Source organism: Nipponia nippon, unplaced genomic scaffold (genome assembly GCF_047370975.1).
Source record: "Nipponia nippon isolate SJK-2023a ecotype South Korea unplaced genomic scaffold, ASM4737097v1 scaffold_1, whole genome shotgun sequence".
NCBI lineage: Eukaryota > Metazoa > Chordata > Aves > Pelecaniformes > Threskiornithidae > Nipponia > Nipponia nippon.
The window spans coordinates 64,076,981-64,097,500 of record NW_028262290.1 but is presented as its reverse complement, the minus strand read 5'-3'; the positions used below and the strand labels follow the sequence as shown (position 1 = coordinate 64,097,500).

General features: G+C 37.0%; 1 protein-coding gene across 4 annotated transcripts in view; it reads right to left on the bottom strand.

The window, feature by feature from the left end:
* Positions 1–20,520, bottom strand: part of ZNF407 (zinc finger protein 407) — a 352,038-nt gene that overhangs the window by 210,768 nt on the left and 120,750 nt on the right. For 3 of the 4 annotated variants that reach the window (XM_087757699.1, XM_087757724.1, XM_087757716.1), the window contains exon 4: positions 4,862–4,936. The exons of the other annotated variant lie outside the window; for it this stretch is intronic. In XM_087757699.1, the coding sequence (XP_087613825.1) occupies positions 4,862–4,936 (75 nt within the window). The remainder of the gene's footprint in view (positions 1–4,861; positions 4,937–20,520) is intronic. 4 annotated transcript variants of the gene reach the window in all.

Here is a 20,520-nt window from a genome sequence, read left to right as displayed (position 1 = left end):
TAGGTTTCAGTTGAAAAGCTCAAAGTTATTTGCAAGAAGCAGTAAAAGGTGATGACAAGGCCTGATGGCCAGACCCAGCACATTACCCTCCAGTGGTTACAGGTAGCCTCACCTCTGTGTATCGGTACGTACTACCAACACCTCGTGTTACACCTATTACAAGATGATCGCATACATACATATATGTCTGACACATCACACTCTGACTTTTGCAACTTGTTTTCCCAAATTCTGCTGTAACATCAACTGGATATTTTCACTTTGCAGGTACAGGGTAATATTATACAAAACAGGCATATCAAATAATTACTATCAGAAATTTCTCTACTCAAAGAAAAATGTTTCAAAAGAAGGGTTAGCAGTTCAATTAAATAGAACAAGGTTGGTTGTACTGAAGGACTTCATTCCCTTCTCTTTGTACATTCAAAATGGAAATACCAGGACAACGCAATTTATTACAAAACCATTTTCTGAAGAGTATACAGAACATCAAACACCATTCATTTTTCTTTCAGACCTCAACAATGCCTTCCAATGACATACCATGCGGTCTTGTATATTTTACGATATTTATACCACACACATTAGTAGCATTTGATATTCCAAAATTCACATGGGCTTATGCAAGCACATTGAACAACAGACGCCTAGGAAATTCCTCTTTTTTACTTCAAAGCAGTTGTGTAAAAATATACACAAACTTTAGAAGTACACTATCTTCCAACATCATTTGAAAAAGCATCTGAAATATATTTGGGCTGTGATTACACAGTAATAGGTATTTACTTATAGCTGTTCCTCTCAAGTTGAAATCATTACACAGCTTTTCCAACCAATTAAGATCATTTGAAAATCATATGATCTTCATATGATGTTACTAGTACTGTAACATTGATCCCATTTTTCAAGCGCAGAAAAAAAAAAATGCCACAACAATCTTACAAAAACCAAGCATATTATTAATGACCTTTACAGAAAACGTTTTGTAACACAGATTCCAGTTCAGCACAGGGTTGTGCTCCAAGTAACTTATATATATATGAATGATCCTATTTGACTCAATGGGATTACTCATACGTGAAAAGTTATTTCAGAGGCAACTCATAATATAAAATTCATAAGGAAGTTGAGGTAATTAAACAAATGTCAGTAAAGGCCTTTCTGTGGTAAACTTACATAAAAAAATAGTTTAAACATATGTATCAGATAGAATTCTAGTTAACAAAGTCTTATATACTATAAAATGCATATTGTACAGTACTAATAAAGTCCTGAAAATAAAATCTCTAAAGAATAGTTAAATGTATTTTTCATATGTTGTGCTTAATAGTGGCAAAATTCAGTCTCACTGATGAATGACTTTGTGATTTTATTTTTATTTTCTTGCTCATACTTTCATGCGTGCGTATGTATGTATCTTACATGCAATAGTGAAACATCTATTTGTTCTGTGTTTTGCCACAATTTACACCTAAGTAACATAACGATGTAACAGAAATTAGAACTTGGCACCATTAACACTACTGATGCATTCACCTTGCCCTCAACCACATTGTCTCCTAGACACAATAAAGGTGTAGCCAAAGATTTATCCTGCCAATAAGATATAGTTATAGGTCCCATGAAGATTACTGACGCTGAAGTACCAAATATGTACTGGCCTTGGACTTAGCAGATAACATGCCAGTTTTGAGACACATTCAAGTTGACAATAAATCAGTATCACAGTTCCAATAACAGCAAAAAATACCTTAGAGGAATTTTTGTGTTAAAACATTCCACTTTTGAGTAGCTATTAAATGGTAATGATCATAATGGACTAGGCAGTAGGGTTTTTTGTGACTGAAATGTGCAGCCATTTGACTATGAGGCTATTTTTTTTAAACTTCTGTGATGTTTACCTGCACAGTATTTTCCCCTTAAATCAATTTTGTCTTAAAAAAAAAAAAAAAGAAAAACTCAAACAAAAGATGTTTTAGTAGCAATCTTATTATGAATTACACTTGTTTTCTGTATCCACACATGCAAACACTTCCACAGCCCCCATAACACCTCCCTGTTGTGCATACAAAAAAGCAATAGTTATGGGTTATGGAAAGATAGAGAAAGCAAGGCACACTAGTTCAGTACTGCTTACCAAATTGCAAATGTATTTTTTTCTCTCCCTCTCAGAACTATCTCAATGTTTGTCACCAGAAATTCCTTTCCAAGAAGTTTATCAAAAGGGTACCAATTTCTCAGGGTGTATGGGTTATGACTATTTTTTTTTTTTCAAGCACCCTTTTGAACTTACTTCAATTTTGTGTTTTTGATGATAGTCATGCTGACAACTTTTTTTGGTCCATCAAATTCTGTAGTACAATTACATGAATTTACTTTTAATAAATTACCATCTTTGCATATATCAGTCAAACCATGAAGACTAAACACTTGCAAATAAAATGCATTATTAATTTAATTGTCACAGCCTATTTAGCTAGCTTCTATTAGTATTTGCTATAATATGCAATGTATCAGAGGGCAGAATCAAATTCAAAACATAAAGAATAAACTGATTATATTGTCCTAGAGAAATTAAAAAACAGCAAGCTTGCAAAATTATAATCAAGGCATTAATGTTTTAAATAGGTAAGAAAACTATGTAACTTAATTTATAATACGTTTATACCCAAAGTGATGGTTTAACATGCTGAAGGAGGATTTCTTTGGTTCCTAAAGCCATTAAAAGGCATCAAACTCTCTCATAATAGGAAGGGAAAGATGGAAGGGAATGCAACGGTGGTTTGGTATTTACTGCACTAGATCACGTGGCTTAAACATCCACCATTAGCAGTGAGGGACTGCTACTAGAAAACTATATTGCTGTTGTAGCTCTGCCACTACTATTTGATGCTGCTCTACATTAAGCTGAAGTGCCAGCTAAAAAGGTATTGTACGTAAGAAATGTTCAAAAGATGGAAGAAATTTCAAAAGAAGACAGTATGAAGTCACTCAAATATCACTTCTTTATGCTGGCCTGGGGGTAAAGCTGCAACAGATCTGTGCTAGCAGATGGGGCAGGGAGGTTGCAGGCCTGAGCTGGGTTCGTTGCTCCTCGGGCAGCCGGGGCTGCAAGGGCTCTGAACCTGCCACCTTGCAGAGGGGCAGCAGGGGAGGGACACCCCCCCCCCCCCTCCTCCTCCTCCTCTTTGCGCCATGCTGGAGGGCCAGCCAGAAAGCCTTTGAGGAATATGGGAAGAAATGAGGAAAACTGAAACAGCCAGAAGGCTTTCAGAAGAAACACGCAAACAAAAGCCAGCACCAACCGATTTAGATTATAGCATCCTGCTTGTTTAGGAACTCATTTCAAGATGATGATCGCTAAAAATATGCCTCTCGGGCTAAGATACTATATTTGGAAATCTATTGTATGTATCCTTTATTGCGCACATATTCACTAGGGTAACGCAAGTTATCTCTATGTCGTATTTATGATGATTATACAGTAAGTACCCCCTTGTAAAAGAACATATTGGTATTGAATGCTTCCAGTTATAAAATAAGCCACCAGAGCAAAACATTTTTTGTAATTGTTGCACTATGACAAAAGATAACCAGCATAAACTTTAATATGATATCTGCTTTGATGAAACTGTAGTTGTTGTTTCAATGCATCATTCTATATTTTACATTAACTGGAGTATCTCAAAACTCTTTAAATAACCATGTGTTAGGGAAATTCTGGTTAAGCGCTTTGTCAAGGAAATCTCATTAAAAATATAAGCACCACTTAAATATTTAAGTGCTTAGTCAAACATAAGGTGTATATGGTGTGTTAATTTAAAACTCTACTCTTAGGTCACTCAGTGATTTAAGTGTGACAAACTTGTGAGGAAAGGGTCTAACTGACTACCATTTCCAGTGTCTTTAACAAGACACGAACACGACCCAGAAAGAGTTTTGCAGTGTTCTCCTACAAATCCTGGCTATCATTTATTTTCCCCTTCTTTCATATAAAAACTAGAAAATACTCTTTACTTATGAACGCCTACACCAGAAGGAGGAGTGACAAGGCAGCAATACTTGAAACAGTACCAAGTATCCATCAATGAACCCAGCAGGTACGATACCTCCATCTACCCAGACTGAAGGAGAATATGACATCTATTGGCTATCCAAAAACCATCAAGTTTCTATAGTTGCCCCAAAAATTCAATGAAATAGCAATAGCTATGCCACAATGTGCCTAATAAATCTGAGGCAAGATCTGTTTATCTGCAAACAGTGCCATTTGTTTGTAAAACACAGTTACATTTTAAACCACAAGAAAAATAACCTGCTCACAAAAAAAGTTTGAAAATAAGTAACTGTACACAAATTAAAAAAAAATTAATTCATTTTAAAAATAGTCAAAACACCAGATCTCTGTTCCTGCCCAAGAACACTGAGGAAACTTTCTTTTTGGTTCCTCTATGGCTTTGACCTCAGTGATCAACATAAACCTCAAAGTCATTTTATAAACCTATGAGCATCTAGGCCAGCAAGGAAAAAAAAATGGAATAAAATTTGATTTTGTACTTGGAGGGACAGTTACAACTATGGAAATTTTGAGAAAATATCATTACCTGTCCAAAAAACGCCCAAAAAGGTGCAAATCCTACACCTTTTACATAGAATTGCTTCCTACAGCAATTTTTCTATTGACACCCACAGACAAGTTGTAAGCACGAAACTGGCAGAGCACTTAAGCATGTTAGCTCCCTCTGTAGTTGGAGTTGAGCTAAAAGTCCAGGTGACTTCATTTTAGGTAAGATAAATATTCCAGATAAGGTCTCCACATATTGTACAAGGTAAAATAAAAAAGAATTTTAAAGTAGTTTACCTTTCTTTGGGTGTGCCAACTCCATGCTTGCCCAGTAAATGAGTATTCAAATGTTTCTTCATCACAAACGCCACCCTACCATACAAACAGAAAACCCAGGAAGATTATTTTTTTATTAATACTTTTTTTTTTTTTAAAAAAATGCAGCATTTTTCTGTTTTTAGCATGCACCTGAGCATATTTTATTAAAGGTGGACTTTTAAAAACCCCTGCTAGACTACAATTTAAATCTGGGAGTCTATTCTGTAATGACAGGTTTTCTTCAGATTGCAGTCACTTGGCTATTTTTCTTAGGAATAAGCAATCACAACCATACATCGCTGGTCAAAGAATGGAAAACCTGTTTCTGCTTCCCTCTGTAAATTAGAACATCTTATACAATATACCGATAGTCTATTTTACCTAAATAACATTTTCTCACATTATAAACTAATATAGTTTTAGTTGTGCCTTTGAATTTATTTAAGTCTAATGGGCCTATCCTGCAACCCTTCTTCGTACAAGTTTTTAATGAGTAACACAAAAATACAGCAAGATCAGATGCTTTAATCACTGATTATGTCTGGTCAAACTTCATTGTATTAATTATTTAAAGAGGTATACATGGAAACAAATTAATAGCCTTAGTTATTTTATAGCCTTGTGAAAAAAAGGATGGAAAAGGTGAAGCACATGTTCTTGAATACACTTTGAGCAGGAATATTGTTCAAACTGGCAAGACATTGTTCAAAGCATCAACAGCAGCAACAAGATATATACTACCTGGCATTACGTTTCTACCAAACAACACACGGATAATTTACTTTAATTTTGGTGACATACATAATGAAACAGATAGGAGCCTATCGAGTACCATTCTTCTGCTGATAAGACCACAACATCAATATAATTATGTCATGTGACTGCTTCAAACAATTTAGATATCAGACTGAAGCTTCAAACTAAAATGGTTCTCTCGATAAGCAAAAATTTTACTGCTGCAACTTCCAGTGTGAAAAGGGCTTGCAAACATTTTTGTTAATTATGTATTACAGCTGTCCTTCATAAAGTTAATTACTAATAGCTGAAAGGCAACAGACTTTATTTGCATATGTACATGAAAGGCATGACATATGCAAAAATATGATTTTAATTAGCATTCCATGATATGAAGGGCTACAAATCAAACTGGCATGTTATAAGATTTTTAACATTAAACGCTGAATTCATCTGGACGTGTTTGCAGTAATGGACAATGGAAGGACTGTAAAACACCAGCAGTATAGGGTATAAGAGCCACAAAAGCTAAAAGACAGTACTTTTCCTTTACAAATATGTTAATGTAGCTTTTCCATGTCTGATCTACTTTGGGCACTTTCACATTATTACAGAGAATCTCTCTTGTGCATCCCTTAAGGTGTAAGAACATAACTCTGTCTTATTTAAATGATAGCGATGTCCTTATTTTTTACAAAAAGGCATTAAAAGATATCTTAAATACTTTTCCCTACACAGTTTATAAGTATGGCATCATAATCATTACAACTGTGAATAATCTATCACACCGTTACCATCATTACTATGCAAGTGTCATCAGAATGACTGTACGTAGGGAAAATAATTGTAACAAAATAAAAAAATGTGTTCTAATAACAGCACAAGGCATTCAAAACGTACTGCCCTTGCTTTTCGGCAGAAATACTAACCATTTCCACACAGCCATGAAAGGTACCAAACAGATTTTAATTTAGTAATACTTGTATTTCCTATTACAAACCTCTATTCTCCCCCTTCTCTAAAAGAAAAATAAAACCAAAGATATTACTGTGCAAGGGCAATGTGCAATCAAAGTTGCTATTTACATGGAATATAAAGATCCCAACCAGCTACACAGTATTTCTAGGGAAGTTGGTTTTTTTTTGGTTGTTTTTTTTTTTTTTTTTTCTTTCTTCTGAGCCTGTGTACTTGAAGCTTCCAAACAAAAGCTGAACATTTTTATACCGCACAACTGTAGGGGGTACAAACAGACATACCTTTCTGCAAAATCAAAGACAAAGGCCTTCTGCATAACGTGAAGCAATTAATCTCGCATTAGCTGCCTCCTCTCTGATGTATCTACGTTCTGAGTAACCATTTTGCTGCTGTTACACAGCACAAATAAAATGAAGACTGACTCAGTAAGTGCCTCGGCACCTACTAACATTTTAAGATTTTAATGTAAGGCTTGAAGACTTCAGACTTGACAAGTGCAGAATGCCTCCGTGCAAGCCTGGAGTGCTCAGCATAGTTCAGGAACAGCTCCCCACCTTACAGAATCAGGTCTTAAAAATAAAAGCAAAGTTGCTATTTTCAGAAGAAATTGAGAATAAGATTAAAAAAAAAAAAATATTATCAACAGAGACAGTCCTTATTGAAATAAAATACTTTTTTTCCACAGAATTCAGGCAAAGTCTAAACATCTTGGTTTGGATCTGAGTTTGAGGACAACCTAAAAAAAAAAAAAAAAAAAAAAGACAGGTGTGGGAACTATTTGTGTATGTTTACCAAATACTGCAGCTGATTTTAAGAGAGGTGGTAGTAGTGTTTGCTGGCTTTACAAAACAAACACAAAAAGTGTTTTCAGTACATTGTTAACCCCGGGTTTCTAAGCATTTACTGCTTTAGTACTCAAAATATATTGGTTTTATCCATGCCAACAACTTATCTCTGCTGATGTAAACCAGTTATTCCTAAGATACTGCCAGAACTGAATAGATAGACATGACTTAGCCTTGGTCTTTTTAAACGAATCTTAAGGGAAGTCTGGCTGGCACCAGTAAGGACTCAAGTAGTGAACACTTTCAAGATACGTTGCTCTAATACATCTTCAAATCAAAAAGAATCTTTGTCAGTTGCAGTAAGCACCAATTCAGGCTTTGCCGAATTTCTCATTTTTTAATTCTAGCAGAAATAGAAATGTTCAAATGCTAGAAATTAACTGGTTTCAGAAACACATCAAAAGGGAGTAGGAAAAACGTGTAATTGCCATACTCTACTGCTTCCAGTACATGCAAACCAGGCCAGGCTAGAGGCCTGGAACCAGTTTTACAACCTCTGATCTGGACATCCTCATCCCCAACCCACATGAAGACAAGAAATCACAGACCAGCTGCTGTCCTGAGGGTCAGCGCTTGTAAGGCAGAGCTGTCTAGTCTGAACATCCAAGTCATGGGCACTGGGAGTTCCCTCCATTCCTTAGGAAGACTGCTCCTAGAAGGCTCCTCTTACAGCGGAAAAATGTGAGTAGGTAGGGTTTTGTTTGCTTGCAGTGGCACTCTGTTGGTTTAACTTTTTTAGTGATTTGCAACTACTCTGGCTCCAAACTAGCAACATTCCCCATCTTATACTATGTTCAAATTTCAGGATAAATTAAAGACGAGTTGAAAAAATGACACAGAGCTTGAGAATAGCATCCACACTCCCTATGGACAATTTTTTGCACATAAGCTATAAATAAAAATAACTTTCAATCATAAATATAGAAGCACCTTTCCCAAAACAAGTTTGCAGAATATTCTGTTTTCACTTCAAAAGAATTGTGGCTTTGTAGGAATGTGTCCACTCGTATTCCATGGCAGTCTTCAGACAGTACTTGGACTCACTCTGAGAATGTCTGCAACTGATTTAGGAGCCTCTACAGCCTTGTCTTGAGTTACAAAAGCACATTTTAAATGTACAAAAGAAACAAAGGGACTTCTAATTCGGGGAATAAAGAAACATATTGGACAATCTTTACTTCCACTTTTGATTCTAGTGTAATACAAGTTCTTCAGCATGTACAATGTTTATCATTGCAGTACCCAAGCAATATGAACAATCTGTCATGTATTGTCTGTTCTCTCATTTTCTCTGCAGGGAGATAATTGTGCTCTGTGAAGTATCTTGTTTTGAGAGGGCAAAAGATTCCTGGTTTTATTATGTTTTGAATCTATAATAGCTTTTTTCTTTTTAATATGTACATCGCTGTGTTAGTGAAAAGCCAAGTTAAAAAAACCAAACGCACACAAACCAAAACAAGCATTCTGGACCATAAAGTCATGAAATCTCTTCTTTCCCGAGTGTTTACCAAGTGCTCAGCCTTGGCCTAGTTCCAAGGAAGGAGCTACATCTTACCTCTACCAGAAAGTCTCTTGAAGCCATGTCAACAGACCAGTCATCTTGTAACTGCACATAACTGCTGAGGAGGACCAGCACAAGAATTTATTTTTGTGGGACTCTACAAACAAGGTATCCAGCAGTTGAAGAGCAATTTTAAATCACTTCTCAGTGAATACATTGCTCTCTGCAACTGCTCTAGGAGAATTTATCTTACAGACAACAACTTTCAATGACGGCAGGAAAGTCCAGGCGAATAACAATGAATATCTACCCTTTATTCATATTCTCAATATCCTTTACATCTCCTTTAAACTGTCCAGACGTCTTTACACATGAATTTAACTCTGAGAACACAGGGAAGCTACTGCATGACATGTGCAGGCACCAAGTACACAGGATGTTTTAAGAACTCCTTGAAAGCCTTTTTTAAAACAAACAAGCAAAAAAACCCACCCACAAACAAAACCAAAAAAAGCAGAATAGAATGCTATTATTTTTAAATTTTTAGTATTTATTACTTGGTTTTATCATAGGTTTCAGGCACTCAGAAAGGACAGAATGGTTTACCATTTTGGATAAATCACCTGGGAGATCTGACAGCTTCAAGGAATAATGAGAAAAAAGGATCTCAAACTTCTACACACCATCACAGAATATGAGGAAATAATATATTATCCTGTCTGCATCAGTTTTTGTTTTCCATGATCCGTGCTTGAATTTCTATCCCTGTAACCAGAAAATCAAGGCAAGCTGCATGGATCATGCCAAGAAGGGGGACAGTACATTCGGGCAAGTAAATCACAACATGGACTCAATGGTTCTTATTACCTGAATGAAGTGCTCTTGTTCTTTATTGTGTCTTGAAATATGCTGCAAACCCTAAGTGTTTGTAGTTGAATAAGTGGCTCACAGGGAGTCACGCCAACAGGTGTATCAATTAGTAAGAGAAAGAAGTAGTGCAGTTTCTCAAGGAATATCACAACCCACATGTATTTCTGAATGTTCAATAAAATTTGTATATGTAATTACAGATTTTTGCACGTACTTTAGATTTGTACACATAAACGTGGAACTTCATATATTCAAATCAGCATTTAGTCAAATAGTACATAAACAGTCTATACAAACTTAAAAAAAACCTTTAAGTTTTTAAGGTCTAAAATTATACAAAACGTTGCTACCCAAATCTCATCTGTCTGTCAGGATCTTGTATTCAGCAGGTCAGCTTCAGGAACAAGAGCATAGAGGAAAACACAGAACTGCCCAGAAAGCAATGGTTTTCTATGAACAAGTAATCTTTTTTTCCCATGCATCAAAAGTCTAAATTCCTGGGAATTTCTTCAAGTCCATCATTCGTGGATGTTTGCTGATTCTGAAGGGTCCAGACTGGGGTGCTGATAACTCTCTTGCATGACTGCGCGCAAGGGACTCAATTTAAAAGAAAGTATCTGGCAGGGCAGAGTCTGGTGTGGAAGATATCCAGTAGTCTGAAAGGCTTCATGCCCTTTGTGACAAGATGTCAGGTTCAAGTAAATATCTGGCAGGGCGAAGTCTAGTGTGGAAAACATCCAAATACCTGAAAAACTTCATGCCCTCTGTGACAGGACGTCAAGTCCTAGAACCCTGCATAGGAAAGCTGGGGTTTTCTGCTGACTCATTTAGCAGCCAAATGAAGCAGGTCTTATTACTTCCAGCTAACAGTTATGGTTATTTTTCTTAAGTTAAAAAAAAAAAAAAAATCAATAACATTTCAGAAGGTTAACAAGTCATGCGTAATCACCCAGTCTGCGATATTGAGAGCGCTGTGACCCACTGCCTTATACTCCCTGCTGACCCCATGTGTTAAAGAAGGATATGGCTATTTTATGCTCCACCCTCGCTAACGCTCGTAATCAAACTGGAAAGTAAAACACATGTTTGGCATACGTGGCTCCTTCCTCCTCATCTTCAAGTGTGAGCAACTTGGCAGACTGGAAAATGCAAACTTTTTCTCTTGAAAAGAGAAACCAAAAGAGGCAAATGAGGACAACTTTGCCACCATTAATAAGACAAGAACCACAGTAACACAGCAAGAATATCATGGTAATTCACGGAACCTAAAGACTACCATAAGTTTCAAATTTCTGAGAATTATTATCCTTTCTGCCTGAAGTTTGAAGGTGGGGTTTTTTACAATTTTCCATGCAACAATCAGGTATGTTTCTTAATTATTTATTAACTTTTCAACTTTGCCATGGAGATGTTTTGTTGCTGAAGTTCCAAACTCAGCATTTTCAAAAATTAATTTTATGTCACTATGCAATCATCGGTGCTAGAGACTACAGCCTGCTCTTCTAAAAATACTTAATCTCATTTTTACTGTTACTTGGAACGAGCTCGCAATGAAGCGGAGATGTCCAATGAAAAAAAATGAAGGAACAAGAAGACAACAACTAATATTTGTGGAATACCCGTACACAGCTTGCACCCAAGGTAGACTTGGGTATCACAACAGCTACTGTTCCTGACTTGCTTTGAACAGGATGACAGACAACAGGATTGTCAATGTGCTGTTCAATGACCTGCATCAATCTCAAGAATAATTTACTGCTATATCAGACAGATCATTATGGATGAGTTGTGCACTATCAATCAATCGACTGTGTTCCTGCATATTCCTGCATCTATCACCCAGAAGAGAGAGAAATCCCTCAACATATTCTTGTTGCTTTCTGCCACCAATCTGCGTCCCTCAAGATGTGAAAGAATTATTAGCCACGTGGCCATAAAGTAGTAGGAATGGGCATAGTTACCTCCTTTTACGTATTCTGACAGAAGAGACCTGGGTACAAAGGAAGAGAAAACTAAATAAAACAGAAAACATCCTCTACTCTTCCACTCAAGCTGGCTTGGAGAGATCTTGCCACCCAAAGTTGCTGAGTCCTCTCACCATCCCTCTTTTAAGAGATGTATGTTACAATGTAAACCATCCAGGACAGAAATTTAGTCTGTCATTGCAAGGACTGTGGCAAAAGCGGAATACTCTGGCAGTATTTACATTATTTCCTCCCCCATCAGGGAAATCGCATATTTGTTATTGTATGCCTCACCCAAAGTTACTTATTTTGTAACTGAAATCAGAAAGGTTTCCTGTAAGTTAGGTATAGGTCCATTCTGAATTCTATTGGTTTGTGGTGTTTGTGGTGTTGGGATTTTTTAAATACAAAAAGTACCCTTCAATAGCAGATGCGTGAATAATCCAAGTCCAGACAGTGATAAGTGCTATTAACATAAAGGTGAGAGGAAACTTAAGAGTGCAACTGGGAACTTTTAGATTTGGAACTACAATAAAAAGCTGCTCACATGGCATACAGTGCACATAAACTGTACCTTATTCACTGACAACAGTTTCCAGAGACCACACACTTTGCCTCCTTAAAGGAGGGAGAAAGCCATTGCACACTTTAGTGCATAACTCTCTGCTGAAAATGGGACTTAGTTACTTCAAAAGAATCTTACCGTGTGGCTCAAAGCGTACAGGCTGGATGGCACAATTAAACACTAGTGCATGGACAAATATTTCAGTAAATGATGCAGCATAGTATTATACATAAGAAATATAGTTTGGACCATATAAAACACCGCCAATACACTTTTAGATGTGCAAGCATAAAAAGTGACAGAACAGGGCCCAAAGCACTATCCATTTCATAATGCCATAATAAAACAACGCCGGAAGGTCACGTCTGCCTTTTCAAGCCATAACAGCATGCAAACCAAGAGAAATACTAGTCAGCTTAAAGTAGAGAATTTCTCTGAAAACAAGAAGTGGATCTTTCCTTACGGTACCCTGTGACATCTCAAATGAACAACGAAGAGTTTCAAGTGGTGGCAACCCTCCCTGCCCTCCAAACATCAGGAATTAGGAAGGCTCTAAAATTCACAGCAAAATATCATTTATGAATAGACTAAAAATTAATGACCAGTAAAACAGGTCAGACAAAAAAAAAAAAAAAAAACAAAAAAAACACCACACCAAACAAAATGCAATCAATTTTAGGAAATGCATACCTTTTAATTCTCCCCAAACACCTATGCTTAGAAAGGAAACTGAAGTTGTTCATGCACCATTACTAAAAATAACAATCTACTTCAACAATATGCTGCTAGGTATTCTTCTTAAACAAAACAAAATGTAATGAAGTATTTTATTTTTGTTTTAAACCTGTTTTTTCTTACCAAATGTGAATTGATCTCCTGTCCATCTAAATATCCACAATTCTGTCATGGAATAAAAAATGAAAAAAATACCCCAAAAAACCAAAACAAACATTAGCTAGTAAAAAAATGAAACACATAGGAGATTGTTTATTACACAGTATATTGCTGAACTGATAACTAAGTAAACAAATGGCTCTCTACTTATTTTGTTTGGTTAATGAGCAGACTAAAAATAGCTGAATAGTGGCAAAAGCTTTAAAGTCAGAAGGTGTTCACTCTGTCAGGAAATCACCTTACAAATATATGAGAAAATTAATACTGCTACAAGAAATGTTTGTTTCAATATTCAGAGGAGTTAATGAATGTTAAGTGATAATGGTAGACAGCAGCAGTATGTAATTACATTTCTAAACACACCTTACCAAATCACTTCTAAGCTAAAAGAATCACTTGTTCTATTAATTTTCATTGGTTATCAAACATCTGTAACTGTCACCTCTAACAGGTGTTTGGTAATCTAACAGCTGCACAAAGTACTTAAAAAAAAAAAAAAAGGGAAAGAAAAAAAGAGACAGAATCACAATGTGCTTTCTGTAGCACCGCTATCAACCTCTCAGTCTACCACTAGGCAGAACCTCTTTGCCTAAATTCTGAAATGCAACCTCAGGCTCAGTGTTGGGAGTGCCTTGCATCTAAGAGATTACCGTCAACATCCAGAAGCATGACACCAGAGAACATACTTGTTATGCTAAAATGAGGTTGCAGGAATGCTTTAAACGTAAATGAAGGTTTACAGCTATAAGCATCGTGATCCAAAAGAGCACCTACCAACCTTGCCAACAAGAAATTGCTTCTGTCCTCTCTTTTCTCGCAATACGTACATCCAACATTCCCATAACTCTGGTCCCCCCGTTTTCCAGTCCCTCCCTTTCTTCAGACCCTTGTCTGTCTCCCTACTTGTGACCCAGGCTATTTCCTAGCATGCCCAGGACTTCAGATACAGATTTTGATGTAGTTAGCATCAGTTCCACATATCATCATCTTGCATCTGGAAAGAGACAGCAGGATGAACAGGCTAATGTTTGAAGTGGGAAGTTCTTCAAAGTAGATTCAACCTTTTGGGAAAGTCAGGTGAACCACATCTCCAAGTGCCCCAAGAGGAGTTTCAAAATATCTGACTTTCTGCAGACAGTCTGTACAGAGCTTCTCGGTGATTCTAAGGATCCAAGTCTATGTATGTTGAAAGTGCAAGAAACACCCTGTAAAAACGATCTCAAAATAAGGATGTTTCAATGAGTTTCTACTTAAAATCAGAATGGATAGAGCCAAACAAATATACTTAATTCTAATCTTTTGTTCTTCCTGAACAAAAAACCACTTTTGATGTTGTAGCTTCTTCCTAACTGCTTGGAAATTGCACTGCAGACTGAGTTACCAGGTTTATGCAGAGCTTCTACGGGAAAAGCTATCTTGAGAGTGAAATCCTCGTCATCAAAAGAATCTAGTCTTGCCTGTCTTTAAAGGAAATCAAAACAAATCTAAAGATAGTTGATTGTGGGCTAGAAAACATATAGGGCCTGCAGTAGCAGTGCCACCATATATAACTCAGTCAATTCAGCAGCTACACTGCCTGTGGTCTTTTGCAAAGTTGCAAGGTATGAAGAAAGGAATGAGATGAATAAATTGGTCGCTATCTGATGACTGAACTGCTCAGAAGTCATACACAATCAGAAGGCATATGCAATTTTTATTGACAATTTACCCACAATTTGAAAACGCTGCTGGTGATAGATGGTGGCTGGAGCTAAGACTCTGCAGTCTGCTTGATCCATGAGAGTAGCGAGAATCTTGCCCTAGGTCTCTGTTTGACATAGAAAAGCAAATGCTGTTGATTTGTTTATTCCTGAAATTTAAATTCAGCTGTAAAACATATCCTTTTTTTTCTTCTATCCAGGCATTCCACAAGACTGTTTGACTTAAGGTAGAAAGCAAAATACTTCAGAATATCTGTTTGCCAAAGTAGCTGCAACTGCATAAAAATAGTAAGACTATGACAACAGGACCTAATCTGTAACCATCAGACATATCATCCATGTGGATGAACCTTTAGCAACAGCCTGGTCAAATCAGAACAGAATGGCTCCAGCCAAGGAAAAAACAAGGTAATCCTTTGGATCAGACTGCTTTCAATCTATGAAAATGCATCTGGTACTGGTATACACATAAACATGTTTGGAGCACAGGGTCAAAAAAGAGGACACCCACCTTGGTTCTGGCTTTCCTTGTCCGAGGGCTCTCAAGCCTAGCCATTGCTACCTCGGAGACTAAGAACCACCAAACACTGTGGCATCAGACCAACCATATTGTATGCCTAACACTTCACTAGTATGTTTCATTAATGTTTGATTTTTCATTGTTAAAAGACATCTTCATTAGCAGTTGAGCATAAATAAAAGCTTGGAGTTTTCAATCTCAACTGGCATCTCAACCTCTCCAGATATTCCCATCACAGCCATCCCCAACTCTCCCCAAAAGCTGAGAGTTGCAACAAGTTCCTCCTCCTGCTACTGAAGGGGGAAGAGACTGGCTGAAGAAAGTAACAGGGACTGTTAGAGGAAACCATGATATGCAGACCAGAAAGACTCTTATGCACTCTATAAGTACTACGGACCTACAAAACTCTCACAAATTATGGCACTGAACATAGAGTGTGCAGATGTGTGGTGTTACTCCACTTGTCCCATAAGCAAACAGTAACACCTCTCACCACTTCAACCACAGACTTAGCAGGACAATTACTAGTCACTAAAGCTGCCAAGCACAAAGTCTGGCGTTTCTTAGGTTTGCCTTTGATGTCCAGCAGGACTCACTTCAGACACAGAAGTCCAAAGCCAGGATTGCAGGCATTAATAGAGTACTCACCTGAGATATAATTGTTACTGAAGCAATAAAGACAATAAAAAAACCCCACTGAATTTAGAAGGATGTTTTGCAGAAAAAAAGCGCCATTCTTGCAGTCCATTATGGATGTTGCATGCACTAGGTATGAAGACTGTTATCATTCTGGGAAAACCAAAGGAATATAGATCAGACAAATCAGTACAGTCATCAAGATGATATCTGTGACACAGCAGAAAATGTTCTCTGGCAAAGAATATTCCAATCCCAGCCAGCAGCCGAGATTAACTCTGACCATTTCTGGCCACAAATCAAGCATGAGAGAGATGGGAACTATTTGGGTGCCCAATGGAATTAAGAAAACATCATCTTTGATCTCAAGGGCCTAGATATACTTGCATACACATATTGAGTATAAATATGAACAAACAAGTGAAGGACAAATCAGTTTTGTTGCAAATAAAAGTTTATAGCATATCTAAAAAAAGAAAGGAGAATTGATAAGTTATCTGAAAAGATGCAATAAAAGGGATTCAGCTTTTTCTGAGCTTGCCAACCAAGTTTCTGAGGTACATTACTAACTGGATAAATTACAGGACTTCTGGTTTTACATACAAAGTGACAACCTGGTCCTATAAACAGATATAAAGCACATCTCTTTAAAAGAAAAATTTTCAGTCTCGATGTCTTTCTGAAATGAAGCTTCAATTATAGGGCTTTTCCTTTTCTGATCCTTGCTGTCATTGCAACCACACACCCATAAAGCCTTATCTCAAGTACTAGCATGAAATGATGGGATCCCACAGGTCCACTTTCAGTAACAGGGGAACCTGGCAGCAAAGGAGACACAGGTACCAACACACGCAGCTCCATTTTATTCAGCATTGCATCACATTTTGATTTTCATGAACGTATTCCAGTTAGAGCACTGAAATTTAATAGAGAGTTCACAACTGAGGCACGTATACACAAAAACACTTACGTGTCCAAATGACCACCTGAAAAGATCATATTTCCCGGAGGTTGCTCGCGGCTATGGAACAGAGCATGTAACCACCGACACACAGCTCTCTGCTTAGCTTTGTAACACGATGCAAGTAAAATGGCTCTCACTTTGGAGCAAACGCAGCTCCCCACTGTTTGACTCGCAAGACCCGTGTGCCACAGGGCTCGCTGCACTTTACCCATCGGAGGGCTGAGTCGTCCTGGGACAGTTTCCAGCCAAGAAAGGCCTGAAATTTTAGGCCATTTAAATTATTCTCTGCGAAGATTAAATACAGACAAAATGCTTTCTCATTTGTTATAAGCAGAAATAAGCAAACAAAAAAATCAAAGGGCTGTTATGTTTCTTCACAATTTCTTAGATTAGCAGAACCCCCAAAACCATGATTTATGGCATAAAATGTCTGTATCCGGACAGACCTGGAGACAGAAATAGTCTGATCAGCGTGCAACTTTTATGGTACCAAATAGTATGCAATGTTATGTGATAGCCAAACGGATTGATGGAATTGATTTTATAAAGAGTTACAAACAAAATAGTCCAAAAATATTAACCAATAAAGACATGCCTGGGTGGAAATGCCCTATTATAAAATTACTGTAAAGATTCTCAAACTGTTCAGGGGAAAAAAAAGTCCAATTTTCCAGATAACCTGACAGTTCAGAGTTTCCTGATAATAAGATCCAAGGAACCTGTAAACCCAAGGCTCTAATTTTCTTATGGCGACTGTGTAATATTTTGCAAAGTAAAATTGACTGAGATGGAAGCTATTTTGCATGGTACAGTGGCGATGGCTAACAAATGAGAGTTTTGTGGGCTGAATGTTAGTCCCCTGCCTCATCTGCCACCCCTAATGACAGCAGCCACCTGCTGTTTTATTGTCACAGCTGGAGCCGGTTCACACTCCTTGGTGCTGAGCTCTGCCCATGAGCGCCAAGCTCTCGCCTCGCCTCATTACTTTGATGAACTTTTTATGGTCAGCACCCATGAAGACCTCATCTAGGACTATACAACCTAGATCGGCTTCAGGGAGCGCTTCCAGCTAGCATGAGGTGATAATACACAGTGTCACCACGGCTGCTACTGCCTGTCACTTAGTCAAGTCACTGTACTATACTTCTGGCTCTACAGGGCCCTCAACAGGTAAAATGCCATGAAATTCTCCTATATAATAAAGTTCACTCTCTCTTTTTCACGTCGCAATATAGAGATCACATCCTACTAGCAAAATTTAGCTTTTCAAAGATAGATATTAAAATAAAAAAAATGTATCATGCTGTTTACCACATATAACTACAGACAAGAAATTTCTACGTTCCCTAGACATAAACCTGCTGCCTTCTTAAGAAAATATCCTGGCATTAAAGACAGCAACCATGAAAACCATATTACAGCTTGATTAACACAACCAAAAAGGAAAAAAAAAAAATTACATGCATTTTAGAAGAGAAGGACCATTTTAACGTAACAGAAAGCACAGAAACAAAAATCAAGCCAGTCAAATCAAATTATTACCCAAATGAATCCACAGTGGAGAATGATACATGCTACTACTCTCCCCTCCAAAAAACCCACACACACTTAGACATTTATTAGATATGACGATATATCAAATCAAGATAACAACGTAGCAAAGCTTTTTACATCTTTTTACTTAATCAGAGCAGTCTGTTACTATTTTCTGCTAATTTAAAAGCAAATACAATCACCCATTCCTTTTCAAAATTTTTTTGTACTAACAAACACTCACAATCTCCTGAGCCTGTATATATTTTTAAACTTCATCAGAATTTTTTTTATTGACTCATTTAGAGCAGACTGTTTTATGCTTGATCACTGAAATTTAACCCCAGGTTTACTTTCAGCAGTAGAATAATCTTTTTGGTGTCAACAGAGCTTTACATTTGCCCATATTTACATATATCATTAAGATTAATATATGTGCTATTAATAATAATTTCATTAACATTCTGAAATCATCAAATAACATTTTGACTTTTGAATGGCTGTAGGCTATTATAAGCCTAAAAACCAGAACATTTTCAGTATTCATTGTGTAGCAATCCAGCTGATCAGTTTTGACAAATTCATGCAATGTTATAAGCCATTAAACTTCATTTAGTTTCATTTAAAAATTCCACCTAAAAATAAAAAGCAACTGTCTTTTTTGTACAGACAGTATGATTTCCAATAAATACCAGCTCCCAGGATCCTCCAAAAAGAAACTGGTTTTGGTTTGTTTGTTTGGCTGTTTTTTTATTAAAATGTTTTTAAATTTCTCATAAATAGAGTTTTTAAAATAATATTATTGAGACCACTGACCCAGCAAGAGTTGAACACTTGTAATGTGCTATGGTGCAATTTAGCTCCTCCTGAAGAGGGACAGTGCTGCGGACATCCTGCGCTTCACATAAGACCCTTACGGCAGGTGGAACCTTAAAAATGTTGCTGAGCACAGACATTATCCTACGCTTCTGAGAATTTACTTATGCAAGCCCTTCTTTATTACTGCTTTTTCAGTGTGACGTAAACTGCAGTTAAAGAGACAGAAAAAAATAATGATTCAAGAAAGGTTTCCATTCTGCTAAAAGCTGAGCACCTCCCATGCAGTCCTGAAAAGTATTCAAAAGAACAGGAGGGGACACAGAACCCCGCGTAATGAGGGCCTAAAATGTATGAACAATCCCGTTAAATATAAACGCCCCCAATTTCTCTACCAATACAATGTTAACAAGTGCTTGTCTTCTGCACAATGAGTTCAACAAGAGAACTTCTTGTGAAGCACAGTGACATATCGATCGCAGCCTTCGGAGAGTCCAACAACAGAAGAGAAAATTGCTTTTAGAAGAAAAAGGAATTCCCTTCTTTTGACTAGATGATATATCTGTCAAATGCATAATTTGTAGGACTCATTTCGTACCCTTAAAAATAAAATATCAAAAGATGCAGCTTGATCCGTGCAGGGTAAGACATTGTGGAATGGACAAAGTGCCTCAGTGGAACAATCAATGGTTTCAGTAGAACAATCTCATAAAGGTGCTGGTAATTAAATAACAATGTCTGAGAGATTTTTTCCTTTTTTTTTTTTTTTTAATTTTTTTTTAAACAGTAGTGCGTCAGCTGTAGCATGCCCATTGCATGCTTTGTGATATGACACACTTAATCCGTCTAAAAAGCTTCTCTTTTATCAATCTCTAATCCATAACAAAATTCTAAAGCCACAATTAGCTAGGTATTTATTTTCCTTTTATAAAGGAATTTGCTAAAGGACGCATGGCTATCCAGACTAGCTATATTTGCTCACTGCCTTACAAGAAGTAGCCTGCATGCATGTATAAATATTTGGAAATATTTTTCCTTTGTTGCCTTGGCATTATGACTGTGTTTTAGAATTGTATTCTAAAATACAACTTCAATTTACCCAGCACTTACAGTTCACCGG